The sequence below is a fragment of the Protopterus annectens genome, chromosome 2.part1 (genome assembly GCF_019279795.1).
Source record: "Protopterus annectens isolate FY-2018-M chromosome 2.part1, PAN1.0, whole genome shotgun sequence".
Classification (NCBI taxonomy): domain Eukaryota; kingdom Metazoa; phylum Chordata; order Ceratodontiformes; family Protopteridae; genus Protopterus; species Protopterus annectens.
The window spans coordinates 1,382,695,014-1,382,714,605 of NC_056729.1; the positions used below are offsets into that span (position 1 = coordinate 1,382,695,014).

Here is a 19,592-nt window from a genome sequence, read left to right on the forward strand (position 1 = left end):
AAGCCTGACTAGCTTGGTCTGCAATGCTATGGAAAGGATCATCATGGACCTCATAAATAAAGATATTGGGGACCTACAGACACTGGATCCTACCCAGTTTGGCTTTGTTAAGGGCAGATCCTGCCTCTTAAACCTGGTTGACTTCTTTGAAACAGTCACCAAGGCCATTGACGAAGGGAAGGTGGTCCACACAGCCTGTCTGGACCTCGCAAAAGCCTTCGATACAATACCCCACTCAGGCATTATAGATAAGCTCACCAGCTTAAATAAACTCCTATGTCACTAGATGGGTTGCAAACTGGCTCAAGGACAGAACCCACATGGTTAGAATTGTTGGAGCCATGTCAGACTCCAAACCAGTTACAAGTGGCATCCCACAAGGCTCAGTCCTGGGACCTCTCTTGTTTGGTATATATTTCTCGGAGGTACAGGCCAACATGGAAGGACTGTGGCTGACCAAGTTCGCAGATGACTGCAAACTGGGAGCCATAATCGACTCTCCAGCCGACACAAGCATCCTCCAAAAGGGCCTCATAGAAACAGACAACTGGTGCCAGAGCCATGGCCTCAAGCTAAACGCCAAAAGTGTATAGTCATCCCCTTTGGCAAAACAAAGTGCCCACAAATTACCACATAGGTGGTAATCCATTAAGTACAGAAGAAGTCATTAGGGACCTGGGGACCCAAGTTGATAGCAATCTCTCATTTGACAACCACGTGGCCAAAGTGGTTAGAAAAACATTTTATATAGCCCACCTAATCATGAAGGGATTCACATCTAGATTAGGGGAGGTCATCGTGCCTCTCTACTCATCCCTCATCAGGCCCATAATCGAGTACAATGCCCCTTTTGGGATGTACCTTACCAAACACCTGCAGCAACTGGAAAGACCCCAAAAGTACCTCACCAAGAGGATCAAAGGGCTCAAACAGATGCCATATGCTGCCCGGTTAAAGAAACTCCAGCTCTACTCAGTGGCATACCGCCTGCTCAGAGGTGACCTGTGCCTGACGTATAAGGCCATGTCAAACCCGGAATTAAGGGACATGCTGCACCTCAAAAAATCCAAATCCCATCGAGCTACACGCTCTAGAGACTTGAACCTCAGCACTGAAATAAATAGGATATGCTGGAGGGACAGATTCATAACCCAGAGGCTCCCTTCACTATGGAATAAAATCCCAGTCCAGGTTAGGCAGAGTCCCTCATTGACTCTCTTCAAGAGGAATCTTGATGAGTGGATGGGAGATCATAGGTTTACCCCGGGTATCACTTCTGTGTCACTGTTAGACAGAGGCACAGTATACTAACCTCGAAAAAGGGCATAGCAAAATTAATTTAAAATGGGTGGTGAAAGCCAAACATACTCTGGCTAGGCTTATAAATGCCCTAGGGCAGATAGCCTAGTATGAACCTATGAACCTATGTGACCCCTGGGGTAAACTTACGATCTCCCATCCACTCATCAAGATTTCTCTTGAAGAGAGTCAGTGAGGGGCTCTGCCTAATATGAACTGGGATCTTGTTCCAAAGCATGGGAAGCCTCTGGGTTATGAATCTATCCCTCCAGCATGTCCTATTCATACTTGTGCCGAGGTTTAAGTCTTTAGCTCTTGTGGTCCTGATGGATTTGGATTTTTTGAGATGGAGCATGTCCATCAGATCCTGATTGGACATGGCCTTGTACGTCAGGCAGAGATCACCTCTGAGCAGGCGGTATGCTACTGAATAGAGCTGAAGTTTCTTTAGTCTGGCAGAATAAGACATATGTTGGAGACCCTTGATCCTCTTGGTGAGGTACTTTTGTGGTCTCTCCAGCTGTTGCAAATGCCGGGTGAGGTACATACCAAATGGGGCATTGTACTCAATCATGGATCTGATGAGGGAGGAGTATAGGGGTACAATGACATCCTTGGATCTGGATGTGAATCCCTTCATGATGAGGTGTGCAAGGTAGAATGTTTTTCTAACCACTTTGGCAACGTGGGTGTCAAATGAGAGGTCGCTGTCAACTTGGGTCCCTAGGTCTCTGATTACTTTTTCTGTACTCAGTGGGTTGCTGTCGATAATTTGTGGGTACTTTGTTTTTCCCAAAGGGGGTGACTATACATTTTTTGGCATTTAGTTTAAGGCCGTGACTCCGGCATCAGTTGTCCGTTGCTGTGAGGCCTTTTTGTAGGATGTATGTGTCCGCTGCTGTATCGACTATGGCGTCTAGTTTGCAGTCATCTGCGAACTTTGTCAGCCACAACCCTCCCATCTTTGCTTTAACATCTGAGAAATAAATGCCGAACAAGAGGGGTCCCAGGACAGATCCCTGTGGGACACCACTTGTGACTGGCTTTGAGCCTGACATTGCTCCAGCGATTTTAACTTTATGGGTTCTGTCCTTTAGCCAGTTTGCAACCCATCTAGTGACATAAGGGTTTACGTTTAAGCTGTTGAGCTTATCTATGATGCCTGAGTGGGGTATTGTGTCGAAGGCCTTAGCCAAGTCCAGATAGGCTGTATGGTCTGCTTTGCCCTCATCAATGGCTCTAGTGACTGTTTCGAAAAAGTCAACCAGGTTCAAAAGGCAGGATCTGCCCTTTACAAAGCCGAACTGGGTGGGGTCAAGTGTCTGTAGGTCCCATATGGCTCTGTTTATGAGTTCCATAATGATTCTTTCCATAGCTTTGCAGACCAGGCTGGTTAAGCTTATGGGACGGTAGTTCCCAGGGTCAGTAGAGGTACCCCCTTTGTGGAGTGGGACCACTGTTGCTGTACGCCAGTGTTCAGGTACATATCCTGTAGTAAGGCTAAGGTTAAATAGCATTTTTATGTGCGGGTTTAGCTCCTCTTGGAGTTCACGTAGCACGCAACCCGGGATATCGTCAGGTCCCACTGATGCTGTGTTTTTAGCTTTGTTGAGGGCGGTTCTCACTTGGACATCTGAGATGACAGGGAGATTACATTCAGCTGGGATAAGTATTTCTTCTTTTGGGGGTTAGGGAGGGGAGAAATTTGCACTGAACCTGTCAGCCAGAATGTTGGCAATATCTGTGGGTTCAGTGTATTTTTTGTTGTTGTGAACTAACTCTGAGCATATCTGAGGGTTTCCGCCCAGGTTTCGAACATAGCTGAAGGCTTTGTGGTTATCTTTAGTGTCCTTAGCGATTTTTCTCTTAGCGATTTTTCTCTCAAAGTTGGCCTTGGATGTTTTTATGAGAGAACGTAGTTTTCTGCTAATGTTGATCAGAGATGTCTTCCCTTTATGGGATTTTGCTCTGACGTGCAGCAGCTTCCTTCTTTTGTGATACAATTTGTTAATGGCGGAGGTCCACCAGACAGGACGCTTGCCTTTGGTGGACAGAGACTTGGATTTATTTGGGATTGCATGATCCATGCATTCTTGGAGATGTGCATAGAAAGCATTTGTGAAGGATTCGGCATTGTGGGATGTGGTATCCACTGGCCCAGTGGGCTTAAAGGATACCATCTCAGTCTTAAGAAGAGTGAAGTCTGCTTTTGAGAAGTTTTTCACTGTGGTCTTTTGTGCTGGGGGTGGAGGTGGGATATGTATATCCAGGGTGATTAGTTTGTGGTCAGATCTCACTAGTGAGTAGTATACCTCCGGTGTGGAGCATTTTGTCCCCATGTTTGTGATGATCAGGTCTAGTATAATTATCTCCCCTAGTGGGAGAGGGGACTAGTTGTTCCAGTGCATTTGAACTTATGAATTCCAGGAACCTTTGGGCTAGGGTGTTAGGGCTAGAATAATGTACCCAATCTATGTTTGGGTAGTTGAAGTCTCCCAGTATGATGGTATTTTGTGATACATTCATATCCTCCAATGTCTTCAGGAAGGCTGAGTGGAGTTCCTGAGATTGGGAGGGTGGTCTGTAACATGCAACCAGTTGTATAGCAGTTTTGCCTATGGTTAGTTGCACCTGTATGGTCTCTGATGCTTCATGTGTTGCTACTAACCTGGAGGTGTGGGTGCCCTTGATGAATATGGACACTCCCCATCCCTTTGTGGTTCGGCCCGGGTTTGAGGGCCGAAAAGCATGATACGAGGTAAAGCCTGGTAGTGCTGGGATGCTCTCAGGAGCCTTGAACCAGGTTTAAGTTACTGCACAGACGTCGATGTTCTCCATGCTGAGGAGTGCATCAAGTGCCTGCATCTTGAGATTTAGACTTCTGGCGTTGAACAGCATTACCCTTAGTTTTTTTCCATTTTTGTTTTCTAAGGAGGTGGGTTTGTCTTTTGAGCCTCGCCTAAAAAAGGCACTATGGGGGTGGCAAGAGCCTTAGCCAATATCCAGAAGCCCAGTGGTGACAGGTGCAAGCCATCCCTTGCAAAGCAGCGTGGCTTGTCCAACATGTCATCCCAGGCAGACAGACATTGGATCCCCTTAGAATGACACCAGTACTTAAGCCAGTTGTTAAAGCTGATCATCTTGTCTTTGTATTGTGACATCATTCTTGGTGAGGGCAAGATGCTGCTCAGGGTCAGGGTCATACCAGCCTGGGCTACATAATCGGAGAGCTCCTCTATGTCTTTTTTCATATAGTCCAGGGAGGTACGTCTCAGGTCATTCACGCCAGCATGGACAATGACGGAGTCATATTTGTACTTGCTTTGGAGTGACCTGAGTGCGTGTGTTATGTGGCGAATCCTAGCTCCCAATAGGCAGCTCACAGTCACCCTCTCCTTGTTCAGCCTGGTAAGCGGGACATCCGTGTGTCTGACTATAGAGTCACCTATTACTAGTGTATCAGGCATGGTGTTTGACCTTAAGGGCTGTGATTGGTTGACACACTGATTTAATGAAGTATGTGTTGCATGTGTTTTGTTTTGAGGTGGTGGATTTTTGGATGTCTGCTTTGGGAGCCTCTGTTGTTTTGGTAAGTTTTTTATTAGAGCCTCCGAGTATGTCTTTGTGTTATTATGCATTTGGTTTGCAGTTGTGGTAGGTCTATGTGGGAATGGGTTTGTTGTGTGTGTGGTTACCATCTCCTCCTGTCTGGTCATGCCAGCCCTGAGTTGAGAGAGTTCAGCCTCCAGTTTGGCTATATAGTTGCATCTCTCACATGTATTTGTGCTTGTTGGGAGGAGGAGAGGGTTTGTCTGTGTACATGAGACAATTGTAGCATTGTCTCAAGATACCCAGATTAACCAGCTGAACTGGAGAGGATGCCAGTAATCTACCACTCGACATGCTAGAACAGTACAAGGGAGTGCTGTGCCTTTAAGGGAAGTGGATATTCACAGGGGTGGTAGGTGGATGTAGTGCTTTACTTAGTACGAGAGTGCTTACTTAGTAGAGAAGTTTTGAGAACAAGTGCTAGGCTTATAGTATAGCGAGTAGTCTGATTATACTAAGAGTAGAGCTTCCTTAAGGGAAAATTTGAAGAGCAGACTTGGCGGAGCCAGAAGTTTAACTGGTGCTGCACTATGCGCACAACCGTGCAAAGCCGTACAAACGCGGATTTTAACCAGGGAACTACACAAGAGCTAGAAATGGTCCAAAACAACCAATTACTACAGCTCTTGTGCTGAGGTCACTTCCTACAGGGACAGGTAGGCTGCTCAAGGCTCCCCACTCCCACTGGTGAGCAAAGAAACTTCCTTCTATCCAAGTAAGGTAATGGACAACACAGGAACTACACCACAGCCCAGAATACAGCACTGCCTGTAAACTGGTCTAAACTAGTCGAGGAGAGGCAGGAAAACAAGGATTATTTTTTTTGTTTTTTTGATAGAAACACACAGAAACTGCAGAAACAGTGATACATCAGTTACACAGGCTAGCACACTTTAGTGGGCAGCCTCAACAGTTAAATTAAACAAACAAACAAACTTTCGATCAAATTTGACTAAAAAGTAACTTTAAGTGCAGATTTTAAAATAATGCAGCAAACAGCTAAAAAACAGTTTAAGCTTGTTCAGGTTAAGCTACAGAAGCTATTCCAAGTAAAAAAAACAGCAGAGATACTTAAATCCAGAAAGTAGTCACTTTTCCGAGTTCTCTGTAGCTAGGACCACTCTGCAGGACCACGAGGAGCTTGTCTGAGCAGTATAGCCAGAAAAAAATGCCCAGAGGCGGATTTTAAACAGGGAACTACAAAAGAGCAGATTTTAAAATAATGCAGCAAACAGCTAAAAAACAGTTTAAGTTTATCTGTAATGCTTGAATGTGGGATTGTGTCGAAAGCCTTTGTCAGGTCAAGGTATGTTATATGTACACAGATTTGCCCTCATCAATGGCCATGGCCACATTTTTAAAGTAAGCCACCAGATTTAACAGGCAGAATCTGCCCTTCCCAAAGTTGAACTGGGTAGGATCCAGGGTTTGGAGGTTACCTATGTCTTTATTATGAGGTCCATAATATGTTCAATGGCCTTACAGATGAGGCTGGGCAGGCTTATGGGTCTGTAATCCCCCAGCTCTGTTGCTAGACCACCTTTGTGGAGAGGAATAACTGTTTCTGTTCTTCATTCCACAGGAACAAAGCCTGTGGTTAGGCTATGATCGAAAAGGGTACTTAGTGGTGATGCTACTTCATGTTTTAGCCCGTTTAGAAGACAGCCTGGGAAGTCGTCAGGTCCCACTGAGGCTTGTGTTTTTGCAATGACAAGGCTTTGGGGACTTGCTCTTCAGATATGTAGGGAGGGGGAAAGTTTTGTTGCACGTTAGGAGGGGATAAGGGAGTGAAATTTTTGCCAAACCTATCTGTTAAAAGGTCTGCTATCTCTGTGGGGTCAGTCATTTGAGAAAGCCAAATTGTGACGGATCCATTGTCTACCATGTCCTTACTGATCATTCCCACAACTTTTTTTCCATGGCCTTGCAAGTTAAGACTAGTCAGACTAATGAGTCTGTAGTTTCTAGGATCTGTTGAAGGTCCTCCCTTACGAAAGGGGATGACAGTCGTAGTCCTCCATTCTCATGGCACAAAGCCAGCTTTAAGAGTAGAGTTAAATAATAACTTTGGGGGTCATGAGAAGTTGTAATTTATACTATTCAGGAGACACCATGAGATATTATCAGGGTCTACTGCAACTGAGTTCTTCGCTTTACAAGTGCAGCCAGTATATGATCTCCCTAGTTATAGTTGGAGGGGGAATGTTTGAGGGAATTCCCTGGGAAATAGGTGGAGGTGAAGGGGAGAGCTGCAACTGAATTTGTTTGCTAACGGGATGGCTATATCAGGCTCGGTGAATGTGGCACTATTAACCAACAGTTTAGCACTCTGTTGTAGTACTGCCCTTGAGGTTCCTGAAGGCTGAAGAAGGCCTGATGGTTATCTTTCACCTGGGAGGCGATTTTAACCTCAAAGTTGTCTCTGTTTGACCTAATTAGCCTTCTAAGTTGCCTATTTAGTTTGATGAAAGAGTTGTTAATCTCTGCTGCAATTATCCTTCCTGATTTTTTGTCATCATTTTTTCTTTTTATTTTCTATATTTAATTTGGGATGACACCAGGGCGTTTTTTTCTTGGCTACTTCTGGTAGGTACAGCAGCCTCTATGCAGCCACAAACATGTACGTACAGAATTTCTGACAGCAATTCAACATAGGCTGCAGTGTTCTTGGAAATGGGGGGCACTGAATTTTGACAAATTGCTAGCTTGCACTGCAGTAGTTATAACTGTTAGTGCTTTTACTGGGGTTAAGGAGTTTATTTTGATTTCAAGCGAGACAGCTTTACGGATGGACCTTACCGGAGGACAAGACTTTTGGGGGTGCAATCTTCTCCAAATGCTTCAGTACTAGGTCCAGTATGTTGCAAACTCTACTTGGACTGCTCACTATTTGATGTTCATAGCAAAAAGTGGGAGTGGGAGGCAGAAGACAGACTGAGACTCATTTATCTGAAAAAAGGATTTATCTAAAAAAGTTTTTTTCTTCTTCCAAGATTTGGAATCTCTAGTATATTATTTCTGAAATCTTTTCTTAGGCTGTTTCCTGCCCTTTGGGGGAGGGGGGGGGTGGCTTTTGTTCTGAGGACAAAGGAAGTGAACTTAAAAGAATGACTGCCTAAATAGCTGGGGTCAGATGTGAGAAAATTCTGTTGAAAATTCTGCATTTATTTTACCCTTCTCCTGCAGTGTTTTGAAAAGTTCAGATGCAGTAGAATCCTGTAGCTTGGCCTTTATATCCTCTAGCAGAGACTGGAGTCAGAGCTAAGCAAATCTGTGGATAACAGAGATGGTGGCTGCAGCTCGTCTCTGCAGTATCATAGCTAAATTTAATAGAATGTCTGGCTACTTGTGTAACTTGAACATGTGCATCATCTGTGCCATATGTTTGAAATTTTCCCAATTAGACCTGGTTTAATTCAATTCCCCCAGAATGGGTAAAACCTATCTTGTCATCCAGGTCTGAACTTAGGTCCCTAAAGGCCAAGCTGGCAAAGGTGTAGACAATTTTATCGTATAGGTCATCGGCCCTACTATACCTGATGGGAATACATTAGTTTCAGGAAAAAGCTTAGTGGGCTTATCAGTATATACAGAAAAAAACTGAAAGGTCTGCTACAGGGTTTTGTACATAAACTTCATGTTCTCAAGAACTTATAAAACCTGTCAGGCCTTTTGGGAGCTGCAGGCTGGGAATCAGGGAAGAAGTGGCTGCAAAGGCATCCAAGAAAGTCTCCAGGACAGGCATTTACTGGAGTAGGTTTAGGCGTCCCTACCTCAAGGAAGTCATAGCAACTTTTTTGCATGTTGGTGACTTGTCTGGAATCCCTAGCAATAGTACCCCCAAAGGAAACCTCTTCTATAGGCCAGTCAAGGGACAAGGTGTCTATTATCTGAAGCAAGTTGTCCAAGAGAATGAATTTTAGATGAGTAAGGTAAGGAATCCTCACCTGAATCACGATTCTTCCTCCTCTTCAGAGGAGTGGGGGCATGTGGGGGTAAGTGCAGAGGAAGGAAAGAAGAGAGCTTCAAAGACAAAATGGCCTTGTATAAACTTTGCAAAAATTCAAACCATTCCTTTTCCTGAGACATTTCAGCAGGAGAAATATGCTTGGCTTTCCTCTTTCTTTTTCTTAAGCGTGCCTTCTGCATTAACAAAACATGGTAGTTTGGAACCATGATGGACCTCAACTAAAGTGTCCAGTACCTCTTCTTCAACAAGGATTTGAGCTATGCCCCCCCTGCTTCCGCCACATTAACTTGTGCATGGTGTTTCAAAGGTTCATCTCAAGTGTTTATGAAGGAAACTCTAGTATGATGGTTTTTTGGCAGAAATGACTGGCAGGTTTTGCAATTTCTGTAATACTGTTCAGCCCCTACAGAAAACAGACATTGGGAGTGGAACTCTGTAAGGGACTAATAAATCTTCTGTATAAGAAACAAGAAAAAAGCAGGTTCCTCAATGGGGAAAATTAACTGGATAAGTGTAGGCACTGGTAGTAGCAACAAGAATGCAGACTGATGGCAGCGAAAATCCTGTGTATGGCCTGGCAACAAGACATTCTGCGGATTTTGCATTCCTGTGTCCGATTATGTATACGAATGCAGGAAAAGGTCATGCATGAAACATATGGAGCTCCAGGAACATTTTGGCTTTGGTATGTTGGCCGGAAGTCAGGTTACCCAAAAAACACAGTCAGAGTTTACAGATGCCAGTGCTAATATAATTTATTTTCAAACGGGTGCAAAGTTTTCAGGTAAAACACCCTTCCTCAATGAATTGTTTTTCTGGATTGATTTTATGTGCCACTGAGCATTTGTTGGCTACATCTGTAGTGTTTGTTGAACTTCGGAAGTCAGGTTATCTCGGGCAGGACAACCCATTAGTACTGGAATGCTGCAATAGTGATACAAGAAAGGCATTACTTCCCCCATCATTTTTAGGTTCTGTAAAGAAGACAGGGCAATGGATAGCTTGGCTCAAAGTAAACTCAGATATCACTAGTTATAAGTAAAAAATTAATTCTCAAAGAAACTCTGTCTTTATGGAAAATAAAATAAGGCTGACTATCGTAAGAGATTGCAACTTAAGACACACTTCCTTTTAGAAGTCAGGGCAACCAGCAACACTTATTTCCACATTAAGAACCTCAAACCTGACAAACTGGTTCCAATGAAGAAAATATTAATTTTTCCAAAACAAAATTAAGATCCCAAGGTACAGCCACCTGCTTTCTAGGCAGAAAGGTATGTCGAATCCCTTTCAAAAACAGCTTGACATAACAGTGCACTGATATAAGGGTTTCTCATAACAGTTAAGGTCTTTGCCTCATGAACACAAGGGTAAAGGGTTTGATTCTGACCTCAGATTATTGGCTAGACTTAAAATGGTCCTTCAGGGCAGTTAACCTAATATTCAGCTATGAACCTATGAAAAGTGGGATCCATGGGCAGGCATGCTAAAATGGCCAAAAGATGCACCACGACAGAGGAATAAGACATGGACAATGGATAACCCACAAATATTGTAGAAGTAGAGAAAAGCTGGCTTTAAATGGGTCTAGGTTCATAATCCGGCATCAACTAGAGAATGTTCTCCATTTGCTAATATACAACTTCCTAGTAGCGGAGTTCCTTGACTTCATTAATACCTGCTGCATGTCCTCAAAAAATAACATTTTAATACTCTTTATGCATTTATCCTCCAGGCACTGGCTGAAGTTGTTTCAAGTTGGGGTATATCTAACTACCTGTCTTGTGTAAGTCAAGTTTGTGAGGAAGCTAGTGGTTAATTGCTTTGGTGATTTCAAAAAGAAGAGAAAAACACTGTTGGCTGGGCCAGAAGGATCTTTGAAGAGTCCTTCTGGATCTTCACAATCTTTTACATATCAGTGGGATGGCATACATAGGAACATTCGCACCCAAAGACATGCGTCCATTTTCCAGGCTTGCTTGCAATGAGTCTGAGCAAAAATTTTCAGTTGTTTGTTGTGAATGGAAACACAGCCATGTTGTTCCCCAAAGCAGGATTAAATCCTGGAAAACCCAGACACAATTTCCATTCATGACGGTCTGCTCTTGTCTGCCCCACCAGGTTTTGCTGTAGAGCGAGGTTGTGCTGAACTGCTATATCCCAGGCTGCAATGGCTAAGGTACACAGACAGTATGATTCAGACCTCACAGTTTCTTTTTGTGTCGCATCACTGAGGTGTTGTCTGTGACCACTGGTACAGGTCCTGGGTACCACAGATGACAGAAAGAGGACTGAGATACTCTGATGACTGAGCCAAGTGCACTTGCCACAACTAACCCTATACAGGTATGACATGAATAATCATATGATATTAGAACAGAAGATTTATAGCAGCAGTCCGTAAAAAAATGCATTTATAAGCAAGTTACCTCAAGCAGGGATGGCAACTAGGCTCCATTATAACAAGACTTGAGTTCTGACAGCAGTTAGGCAGGCAAACTGTGTGCCAAATGCAACACCATATTGAAGTTCAAAGAATATCTTCCAGTACTAAATCCATGCATACTATACTGTAGTTTAAAGTGACTACTATACTAATTTATGTATTTTACTTTATTTAAACACAAGACTTACCACTTGGCTAATGTCATATCCCCAAGGGAGGAAGAGAATCCCTGTATTGTACTTTTCCCAGTGGGAAAGGATGAATGAAAAAAGTACCACCCATAGGATGAAGTAGAGTGTTAAAACACTAACACCAGTCTCTCCCCGGCCGAAGATAGAATAAACTGTTACTACAAAAAATATGCAGGCCCAGCTATCCAGGCCATGATCAAACAATTCTCCCAATGGAGTACTGGAGTTGGTCCGACGAGCTTGCTTCCCATCAACACCATCTAAAAAAGCAAAGTAAAGAAATTACTTGTATTAGTGGATTCATAGTTTTAACAGTTAAAGCCAGAAACAGAATATTCTACCCAATATGTACATTATCATTAAACTGAAAAGTTCTATGTAAGGCTCCATTTTAAAGCACATTTCAAAAGACATGCAATTTAAAGAAGTGGTACTTGTTAAAGTGGACAGAAGCAGTACATGCTAAAGCAGAAGTCCACTTAGTCACTATAGGGCATGCTGTTCAAAAAGCATCTGAAGTCTTGGCAAGTATAATCTGCCACTGTACTGAACGTGTTGTAATAGCCTGACAAACTCCAGTGACAGCTAAATTAGCAGCACGATCATAATGGGGAAACCTTATTGGCAATAAAGAAAGAGGGTTCAATATGAGGTCTTAAAAAGCCATTGCAGACCATGTACATACTGCAAATATCAGACAACTTTGGTTTTATTATTCTTTATTTATATAATCTCTGCAGTATTTCTCTGTAGATAAGACTCTGTAACAAGCATATGCTTAAAGACCCTTTAAAACATTTGATTTTGCATTTGTCCCTACGTATTATATACTTACTGATCATTCAGGTTGTCTCTTTTTATTTCTGTACTTGTGTCATGGCAGAAAAGGGCCTTGGGCTAGACCACCTATTCAATTAAAAAACAGTAAATAAAAATATCTGAAATACTACATCTGACTATCCCGCACTTTTATGCTACATGACTTATTTAGCCATGTCAAGATTCACAGGTCACCCCTAAACAAGGGTACTTTGCTTATTGTGAATTATTCAGCAAAATTAAATCAAAACAACCAAAATGATTGATCTCACCCATTCACTCAAAGATTTGTTTTACGATATTAAAATCTATATGATTAGCTGCATTAAGTACCTCTGTATGTTCAAATTCTCTGTATTTGCATTTAATTTTCATACTTAGAGGTATATCCTTTTGCAAAAGCAAATGAACTACATACAACTAAAACAAACAAGCAGTAAAATGGTATACATTTAGAAAAAGTGCACTTATAATAATAGGATTTACATGTCCATCCACTTTAAGACAACAGGGCTAGTCACCATAGGTGGTATCACCCTGGCACCTTACAGGGCTTCTTTCAAAGCTCTAGCTCCTTTCCTCACTCCCACTTTGATCTCCAGATCAGGTCTGCCCAAGGTTAAGAATAACCAAACACCTACCAATGCACCAATGACCAGAGTTAACTAAGGCCTCAGTTAAGGTCTATCAGGCTCAACAAAGGGGCAAAGTAATTTATGGGGGTGGGACAGTATGTGTAAGTGGACAGACACACACTATGAAGAGTTAACATTATGGCAAGTACATAACTTCTGCATTCAATATGATCTAGTTCATCCACTTCAAACATTAGGGCACAGTCCCCAGCTGAGTGTTTTGGGTGGTTATGGTAAAGTACCTCAGTGAATGGTGGCTCCAAAGGAAGACCCAGATCTCAAGATCATACCCAACTTAGAGACTCTTGCACACGTACGCAATGAAGACCGTATCACAGAAGCACAAATATAATCTAAAGAAGAATGTTTATAAAAAAAAAGCTGGACACATTGATTTTGTTGAATGAGATCTATTTTTACTTGGTAAATCCTTACTACTGTAGACAAAACAGTAATCAGTGTAATAAGAAAGCTACTTAGACAAGATAACTTTAGATACCTTTTGGCCCAGCCTGTTTGTAGCAAAAGATAGAAATTAAACAGACTGAAAATCTTTCCTAAGAATTTTGCTCTGTGCATGTGGAATCATATAGTACAGTTTTGTACCTACCATAAATGTAGATGTTCGAGTGTTCACCCTGCTGCAGTCATCACACTTGGGTTATCCTGTCGTCAGGCGGTCCCGCAGTCGGCCGGAATTCCAAAGTCTTGGTCCGGCATCGGTTGCTGTCGCTTCTTCCCTCACGTCAGTGCACCAGGGGTATATATAATGCATCCGACGCCATTTTCTTCAGTTTTTCTTGCCCCAGATGTCAGGTGCCCCCAAAAAGGTGGTCAGTAATTAGTACCAATTTATGAAGTTTTAGCACAAACACAAAATCCCTCTAGCTATAAGCAAATACATCAGGAAGGTTTTGTAGAGATTTAGCCAGTTAGATCAGAGGGGATGGAGGGGGGGTAACCTGGACTGCAGCAGGGTGAACACTCGAACATCTACATTTATGGTAGGTACAAAACTGTTCTATGTTCATCATGTTACCATGCTGCAGTCATCACACTTGGGTAGAATCCCAAAGCTAAGGATGGGTGGAGGATTCATAGAGGGTTAGGGGAGGCTAGAAGGCCCTGCAGAACTGCAGTGGCGAAGTCAGCTCTAGTCTTAGAGTAAAGTGGTAAGTGGTAGTGTTTGGTAAAGGTGTGTACTGAACTCCAAGTTGCAGCTTCCAAAATATCCTTGGTTGGAACCCCCCTGAGGAAGGCTGTAGATGTAGCTGTTGCCCTGGTAGAGTGGGGCCTAATGGTAGCAGGAACTGGTTTTCCATTATGGGAACAGCAAAAACGAATGCAATGTCCTATCCATTTGGAAATGGTTCGTTTTGATATAGCCTTCCCTTGTGAAGCTGTTGCATAGGATACAAAGAGCTGGTCAGATTTTCTGAAAACCTTAGTTTTATCCAAGTAGTAACGAAGTTGCCTGTGAATGTCCAAGGAATGCAGGAGTCTTTCTCCTTTGTTCTGGGGATTTGGGAAGAAGGTGGGTAAGTGTATGGTTTTATTTAAAGCCACACTGGAAACCACCTTAGGCATGAAGGAAGGATTAGTTCGTAGAGAAACTCTGTCTTGATGGAAAATGAGGAAAGGTTCCACTGCCATTAGTGCCTGCAGCTCTGAGACTCTTCTAGCTGAAGTTATTGCTAGCAGCAGGGCAGTCTTCCATGATAGAAACTGTAGATCTGCAGAGAAAGCTGGTTCAAAGGGAGGTAGCGTAAGTTTTTCCAGAACAAAACTGAGGTCCCATGTTGGTGTAGGTGCTCTCCTTGGGGGGGTCTAATGTTTTTTGCCCCTCTGAGGAGCTGCCTTAGAAGTGGATGTGAAAATAAGGGTGGATCCGTGTTGTAGTGGGCTGAAATAGCTGATGCATGGATTTTAATGGAAGAAAAAGAAAGTCCTTTGTGCAACATCTCAGTTAAATACTGTAGAATCTGAGGCATGTGAGGCTGAAGTGTGTTTTGTCCTTTAGCTTGGTTCCAGGCGCAAAATCTTTTCCATTTGTCCGAGTAGGCCTTCCTGGTGCAGGGCCTCCTAGCTTCCAGAAGAACATCCATGACTGCTTGGGAAAGAGGAGATGGCTGGATGCTTAGTTGATTTGCCATGCAGTCAGATTTAAGGTTTTGAGCTGGCTGTGTAGAATCTGACTGTTTTGCTGTGTGAGCAAATGAGCAATTTGTGGCAAAATCCAAGGTGGGCCCTGGGCCATATTCCTTAATAGTGGGTACCAGTGCTGGCGTGGCTATGAGTATCAGTCGTGGTCTCTCCTTTCTGATTTTCAGAAGCACCTTTGTGAGGAGAGGCAATGGAGGGAAGGCATATACTGTCAGGTTTTTCCAACTGAATGAGAGTGCGTCCACTTTCCAAGCATGATGGTGAAGTGTCCTTGTACAAAATTTTGTTAGCTGATAGTTTTGGGCTGTCTGGAAGGCCCCATTTTTGAGTTATCATTGCAAATACTCGTGGATCCAGTTTCCACTCGTGGGGATCCATGATGTTTCTGCTGAGGTAGTCTGCCAATGTGTTCTTTTTTCCTGGCAGGAATTGAGCTTGTAACTGAACTTCGGAAGCCAGTGCTGTGTTCCACAAGTTCATTGCTTGCCTGCACAGAGGGTAGGAGTGTGTATCCCCTTGTTTGTTTATGTACCACATTACTGTGGTGTTGTCCGTACTTATTGTAAGTTGTCCTGGATGTAATAGGTTCTTGAAGGCTGTCAAGAGTATTCTGTACAGCTAGCATCTCTTTTTGATTGATGTGCAGATTTCTTTGATCTGCAGTCCATACGCCTTGAATGCACTGTCCTGCCATGTGTGCCCCCCCCAGGCGTAGTCCGATGCAGCTGTTGTCATAGTTTGCCTGGCTGGGGGCAAGGTGAAAGGCTGACCCTTGTTGAGGTGACATGCCTGTGACCACCATAGAAACTCCTGTTGTAGGCAAGGAATGAGAGATATCATTGTGTCCAAGCTGTGGCTGTGTTGAGACCAGACACTTTTTAGGTACCACTGTAATTTCCTCATATGCAACTTTGCAAATGGTAGTAGTAGTATGCAAGATGCCATGAAGCTCAAGAACTGCAGAACTTTTCTTGCAAGGAGTAGGGTCTTTGTTGCTATTGTTTTGAAATATTGAGTCAGTTGTAGTTGTTTGTCTGGCGTCAGATAAGCCTTCTGGGCCGTTGTATTCAAGCTGGCACCCAGGAATGTCATATTTTGTGAGGGTACTAGTTTTGATTTATTTTCGTTTACTGTGTACCCCAGGCAACTTAGATGTTTTACAAAAGCCAGATGTTGTAAGAGGATGTCCTTGCTTTCTGCTTGGATGAGGCGGTCGTCCAGGTATGGGTATATTTGAATTCCTCTTTGTCTGCAGTATGCAATTACTGGTGCCAGGCATTTTGTGAAGACCCTGGGCGCAGTAGATAAGCCAAAGGGCAGTGCAGAGAATTGGTAATGGGTTGAACCTGCAATGAAACGGAGGTATCTTCTGCAACTTTGTCTGATAGGGACATGCAAGTATGCCTCCTTGAGGTCCAACGTTACTAGCCATGCTTTCTTGCCCAACATGGGAAGAAGCTGTTGTAGTGTTAGCATCTTGAATTTGGGTACTTGTAAGAAGACATTTAGAATTGAAAGGTCCAGAATTGGTCTCCAGGCATTGTCCTTTCTGGGGACTAGAAAGAGTCTTGAGTAAAATCCTTGGCCTTGCTCTCGTGTAGGTACCAGTTGAATGGCTCTCATATCCATGAGAGCTGTAATTTGTTTTTGTGCCTCTGCCCATTGATTTTGTGGCAGGTTTGGCATTCCTCTTTTCATTGGCAAGGTGTGGAAATGGAATATGTATCCTCGTGAAATTATGTCTAGGACCCATTTGTCCTTTGTGACAATGTGTCAGTTGTCTGAAAAAAGTGCGAGTTTTCCTCCCAAGGGAGCTGCCAAGAGAGTGTTGCTTGGCCAGATGAGGTGCAAGTCATTGAGTTTGTCTTCTGGTAGATTGGGGCCTGTCTTCTCCCCCCTTCTGTGTTGCAGTGCCCCATTGTCGAGGTTTGTATTGGGCTTGTGGTTGTCCTCTGCCTCTTGGACGTCTGTATTTACCCCTCTGTGGTCTGTCAGTAGCTGGAAAGGACCGATTTTTAGTTGACCAATTTCTGCTGAAGCGAGGGGGCTGTATCTGTAGAAAATCTTTGACTGTCTGCATAGATTTTGCCTTATCCTCCATTTACTTCTTCTGCCTTAACTCCAAATAGAACATCCTGCTGTAAGGGAGCATCTAGAAGCTTTGCTTTAACATGATCAGGCAGAGTTTGTTCCTTTAACCAAGCATGCCTACGTATAACAGACCCAGTGACAGCTGCTCTGCAGGAAGCCTCCAAAGAATCAAAACCACATTGTAAAGTATGTTTGCCCACCTGTTCAGCTGCATGCAACAGATCCTGCATTTCTTTCAATTCAGACCGTTGAGGGAGTGTGCTTCATTTTTTGTTATAGCTGAGACAAAAGAAACTGCTGATATTTTAGCATGTGAAATTGGCAATTTAGTGCTCTCGTAGCTAGAGTGGCTGAGGTGTAAACCTTTTTCCCCCACCTGTCTAGTGCTCTGGAGTCCCTTTCAGAGGGTACAGGATTTTTTGCCATAGAAGCCTTAGCCCCTTTGGGACCCTGGGAGATAGTCTCTGGATCAGCAACAGGGCTTTTATAAAGGAATTTGTGGGAATCAGGCACTCTATAGTATCTGTCTGGTTTGGCTGGAGCAGGAGGCAGAGAATCTGGGTTCAAACTAGATTCTAAGTAAACATCATCCACAATGTCTAAAACTGGGGGAATAGCAAGTGGTCTGTGCTGGGGGAGTAAAATAAACTCTCTGAGCCTTTTCTTTGAGTCAGAGTAGTCCTGACCTTCCCAGTGAAAATGTTCCCTCATAGTGTATAAAGTTTCCCCAAAGGAGTAATCTTCAGGAGGAGAAGCTGAGGGAATAGAATCCTCAGCATCAGAATCTTCATAAGGGGAGAAAGAGTAATCTTGGTCCTCAGAGGAGCCTGAGGAAATAGACACTTGATCAGAGGAGGCATAATCTTCCTCTTGTCTAGGCCTTTTGTCGGGTGGGGGTTGCGAACCCCTGATTAAAGAGATCAAATCTTCAGCCATTTTAAGCATCTGTTGCTTAGGCATGGGGCCTTGAACAGGAGACTGAAGTGCAGTCTTTTTAGGTTTAATAGGAGTCTTAACCTTAGGATACGTTGTTATGGTGAGCGTCGTCGGTCTGAAGATGCCTTCAGAAACCGAAGGTGTTTCTGCAGCACCGACATCTCTTGCTGCAGAGTCGTCGGTAGGGGCTGAACAAAATGGCTGTGTCAGCCTAGCGCTCTCCGCCAAAGGCTCTGAAGCGGTCTCGGATTCCAAATCTGCGGTAGTCAGGGGCTGCGTCGGAGCCTCACTGACCAGTGAACAGGAGACCGGTCCAGCCAAGGCCTCAGAGTTTGGCTTGGGCCTAGGCTGCCTGTCCTTATCCTTGCGTTTTTTGTGCAAGCCGGTAGCCGGTTGCTCCGACGGCATTGTGTAGTTAAATTTTCTACCGAAGTAGTGTCGTGCAAAATCAAAGCGTCTTTTTAAAGTACGCTTATTACACCTAGCACAAAAATGACAACCAGTGACGTCGTGCTCTGGGCCTAGGCAAGGTATGCAGTAAGAGTGAAAATCCTTATGAGGTATTTGCTTCCCACAAGAAATACAATTGTTAACTTTTTCTGACATCGGTCTGAGGCAAGAAAAGTTTCCCCAACGGGGTACTTAGCTTTATTGAAGACTTCGGATCTGAAATTCGACTTCAAAAAATCTCAGGAGTCGGCCGACCAGCACTTGCGAACTGCTTCTGCTTCGGGCACCGCGCGGCAATAAAGACTGAAGAAAATGGTGTCGGATGCATTATATATACCCCTGGCACACTGACATCAGGGAAGAAGCGACAGCAACCGACGCCGGACCAAGACTTTGGAATTCTGGCAGACTGCGGGACCGCCTGACGACAGGATAACCTAAGTGTGATGACTGCAGCAGGGTAACACGATGAACATCTGCTCGTGAATGTCCAGGCGATGAAACAGCTAGTCACCCTTGCTACAGAACTCAGAAAAACCTCAGGAAGATTAACAGGCCGATTCAGATTAAGGTCAGAGGGTCTGGATTATTTCTGTATGCAACTCTGCATGTATAAAAAAAAGAAGTAACTGGATCAATAAGATAGGGCCTATAACTCCAAACCGACATCCACGGCAGTCTCTCAGAATAAATATTTCAGGTCTGCTGTGGCCACTAGCTTAAAAGTGCAACGCTTCAATTTCTCAAAGAAAAAACCAAAGTCCCAAAAAGCACAGAGGAAAAGGGTATTTAAAGGCAAGCCTCAGTAGGAATGCTCCCCTGTGAAGATATGACAGATTTGAGGATGGTAAGGAAGTGAATTTGATCCCGTGGAGAAGATGAGAAACAGCTGCAGGATGTACCTTCAAAGTGAAAAGGATGGACCCTTTGTCACAAATGGCAGTTAAAAAGTGAACAGCAAGAACTGGGACAAGGAAAGGATT

General features: G+C 43.6%; 1 protein-coding gene across 1 annotated transcript in view; it reads right to left on the minus strand.

Annotated features, from left to right (window-relative positions):
* SELENOI (selenoprotein I) overlaps nt 1–19,592 on the minus strand; it is a 1,061,441-nt gene that overhangs the window by 758,187 nt on the left and 283,662 nt on the right. The window contains exon 5 of the mRNA XM_044062854.1: nt 11,513–11,775. Within this exon, the coding sequence (XP_043918789.1) occupies nt 11,513–11,775 (263 nt within the window). The remainder of the gene's footprint in view (nt 1–11,512; nt 11,776–19,592) is intronic.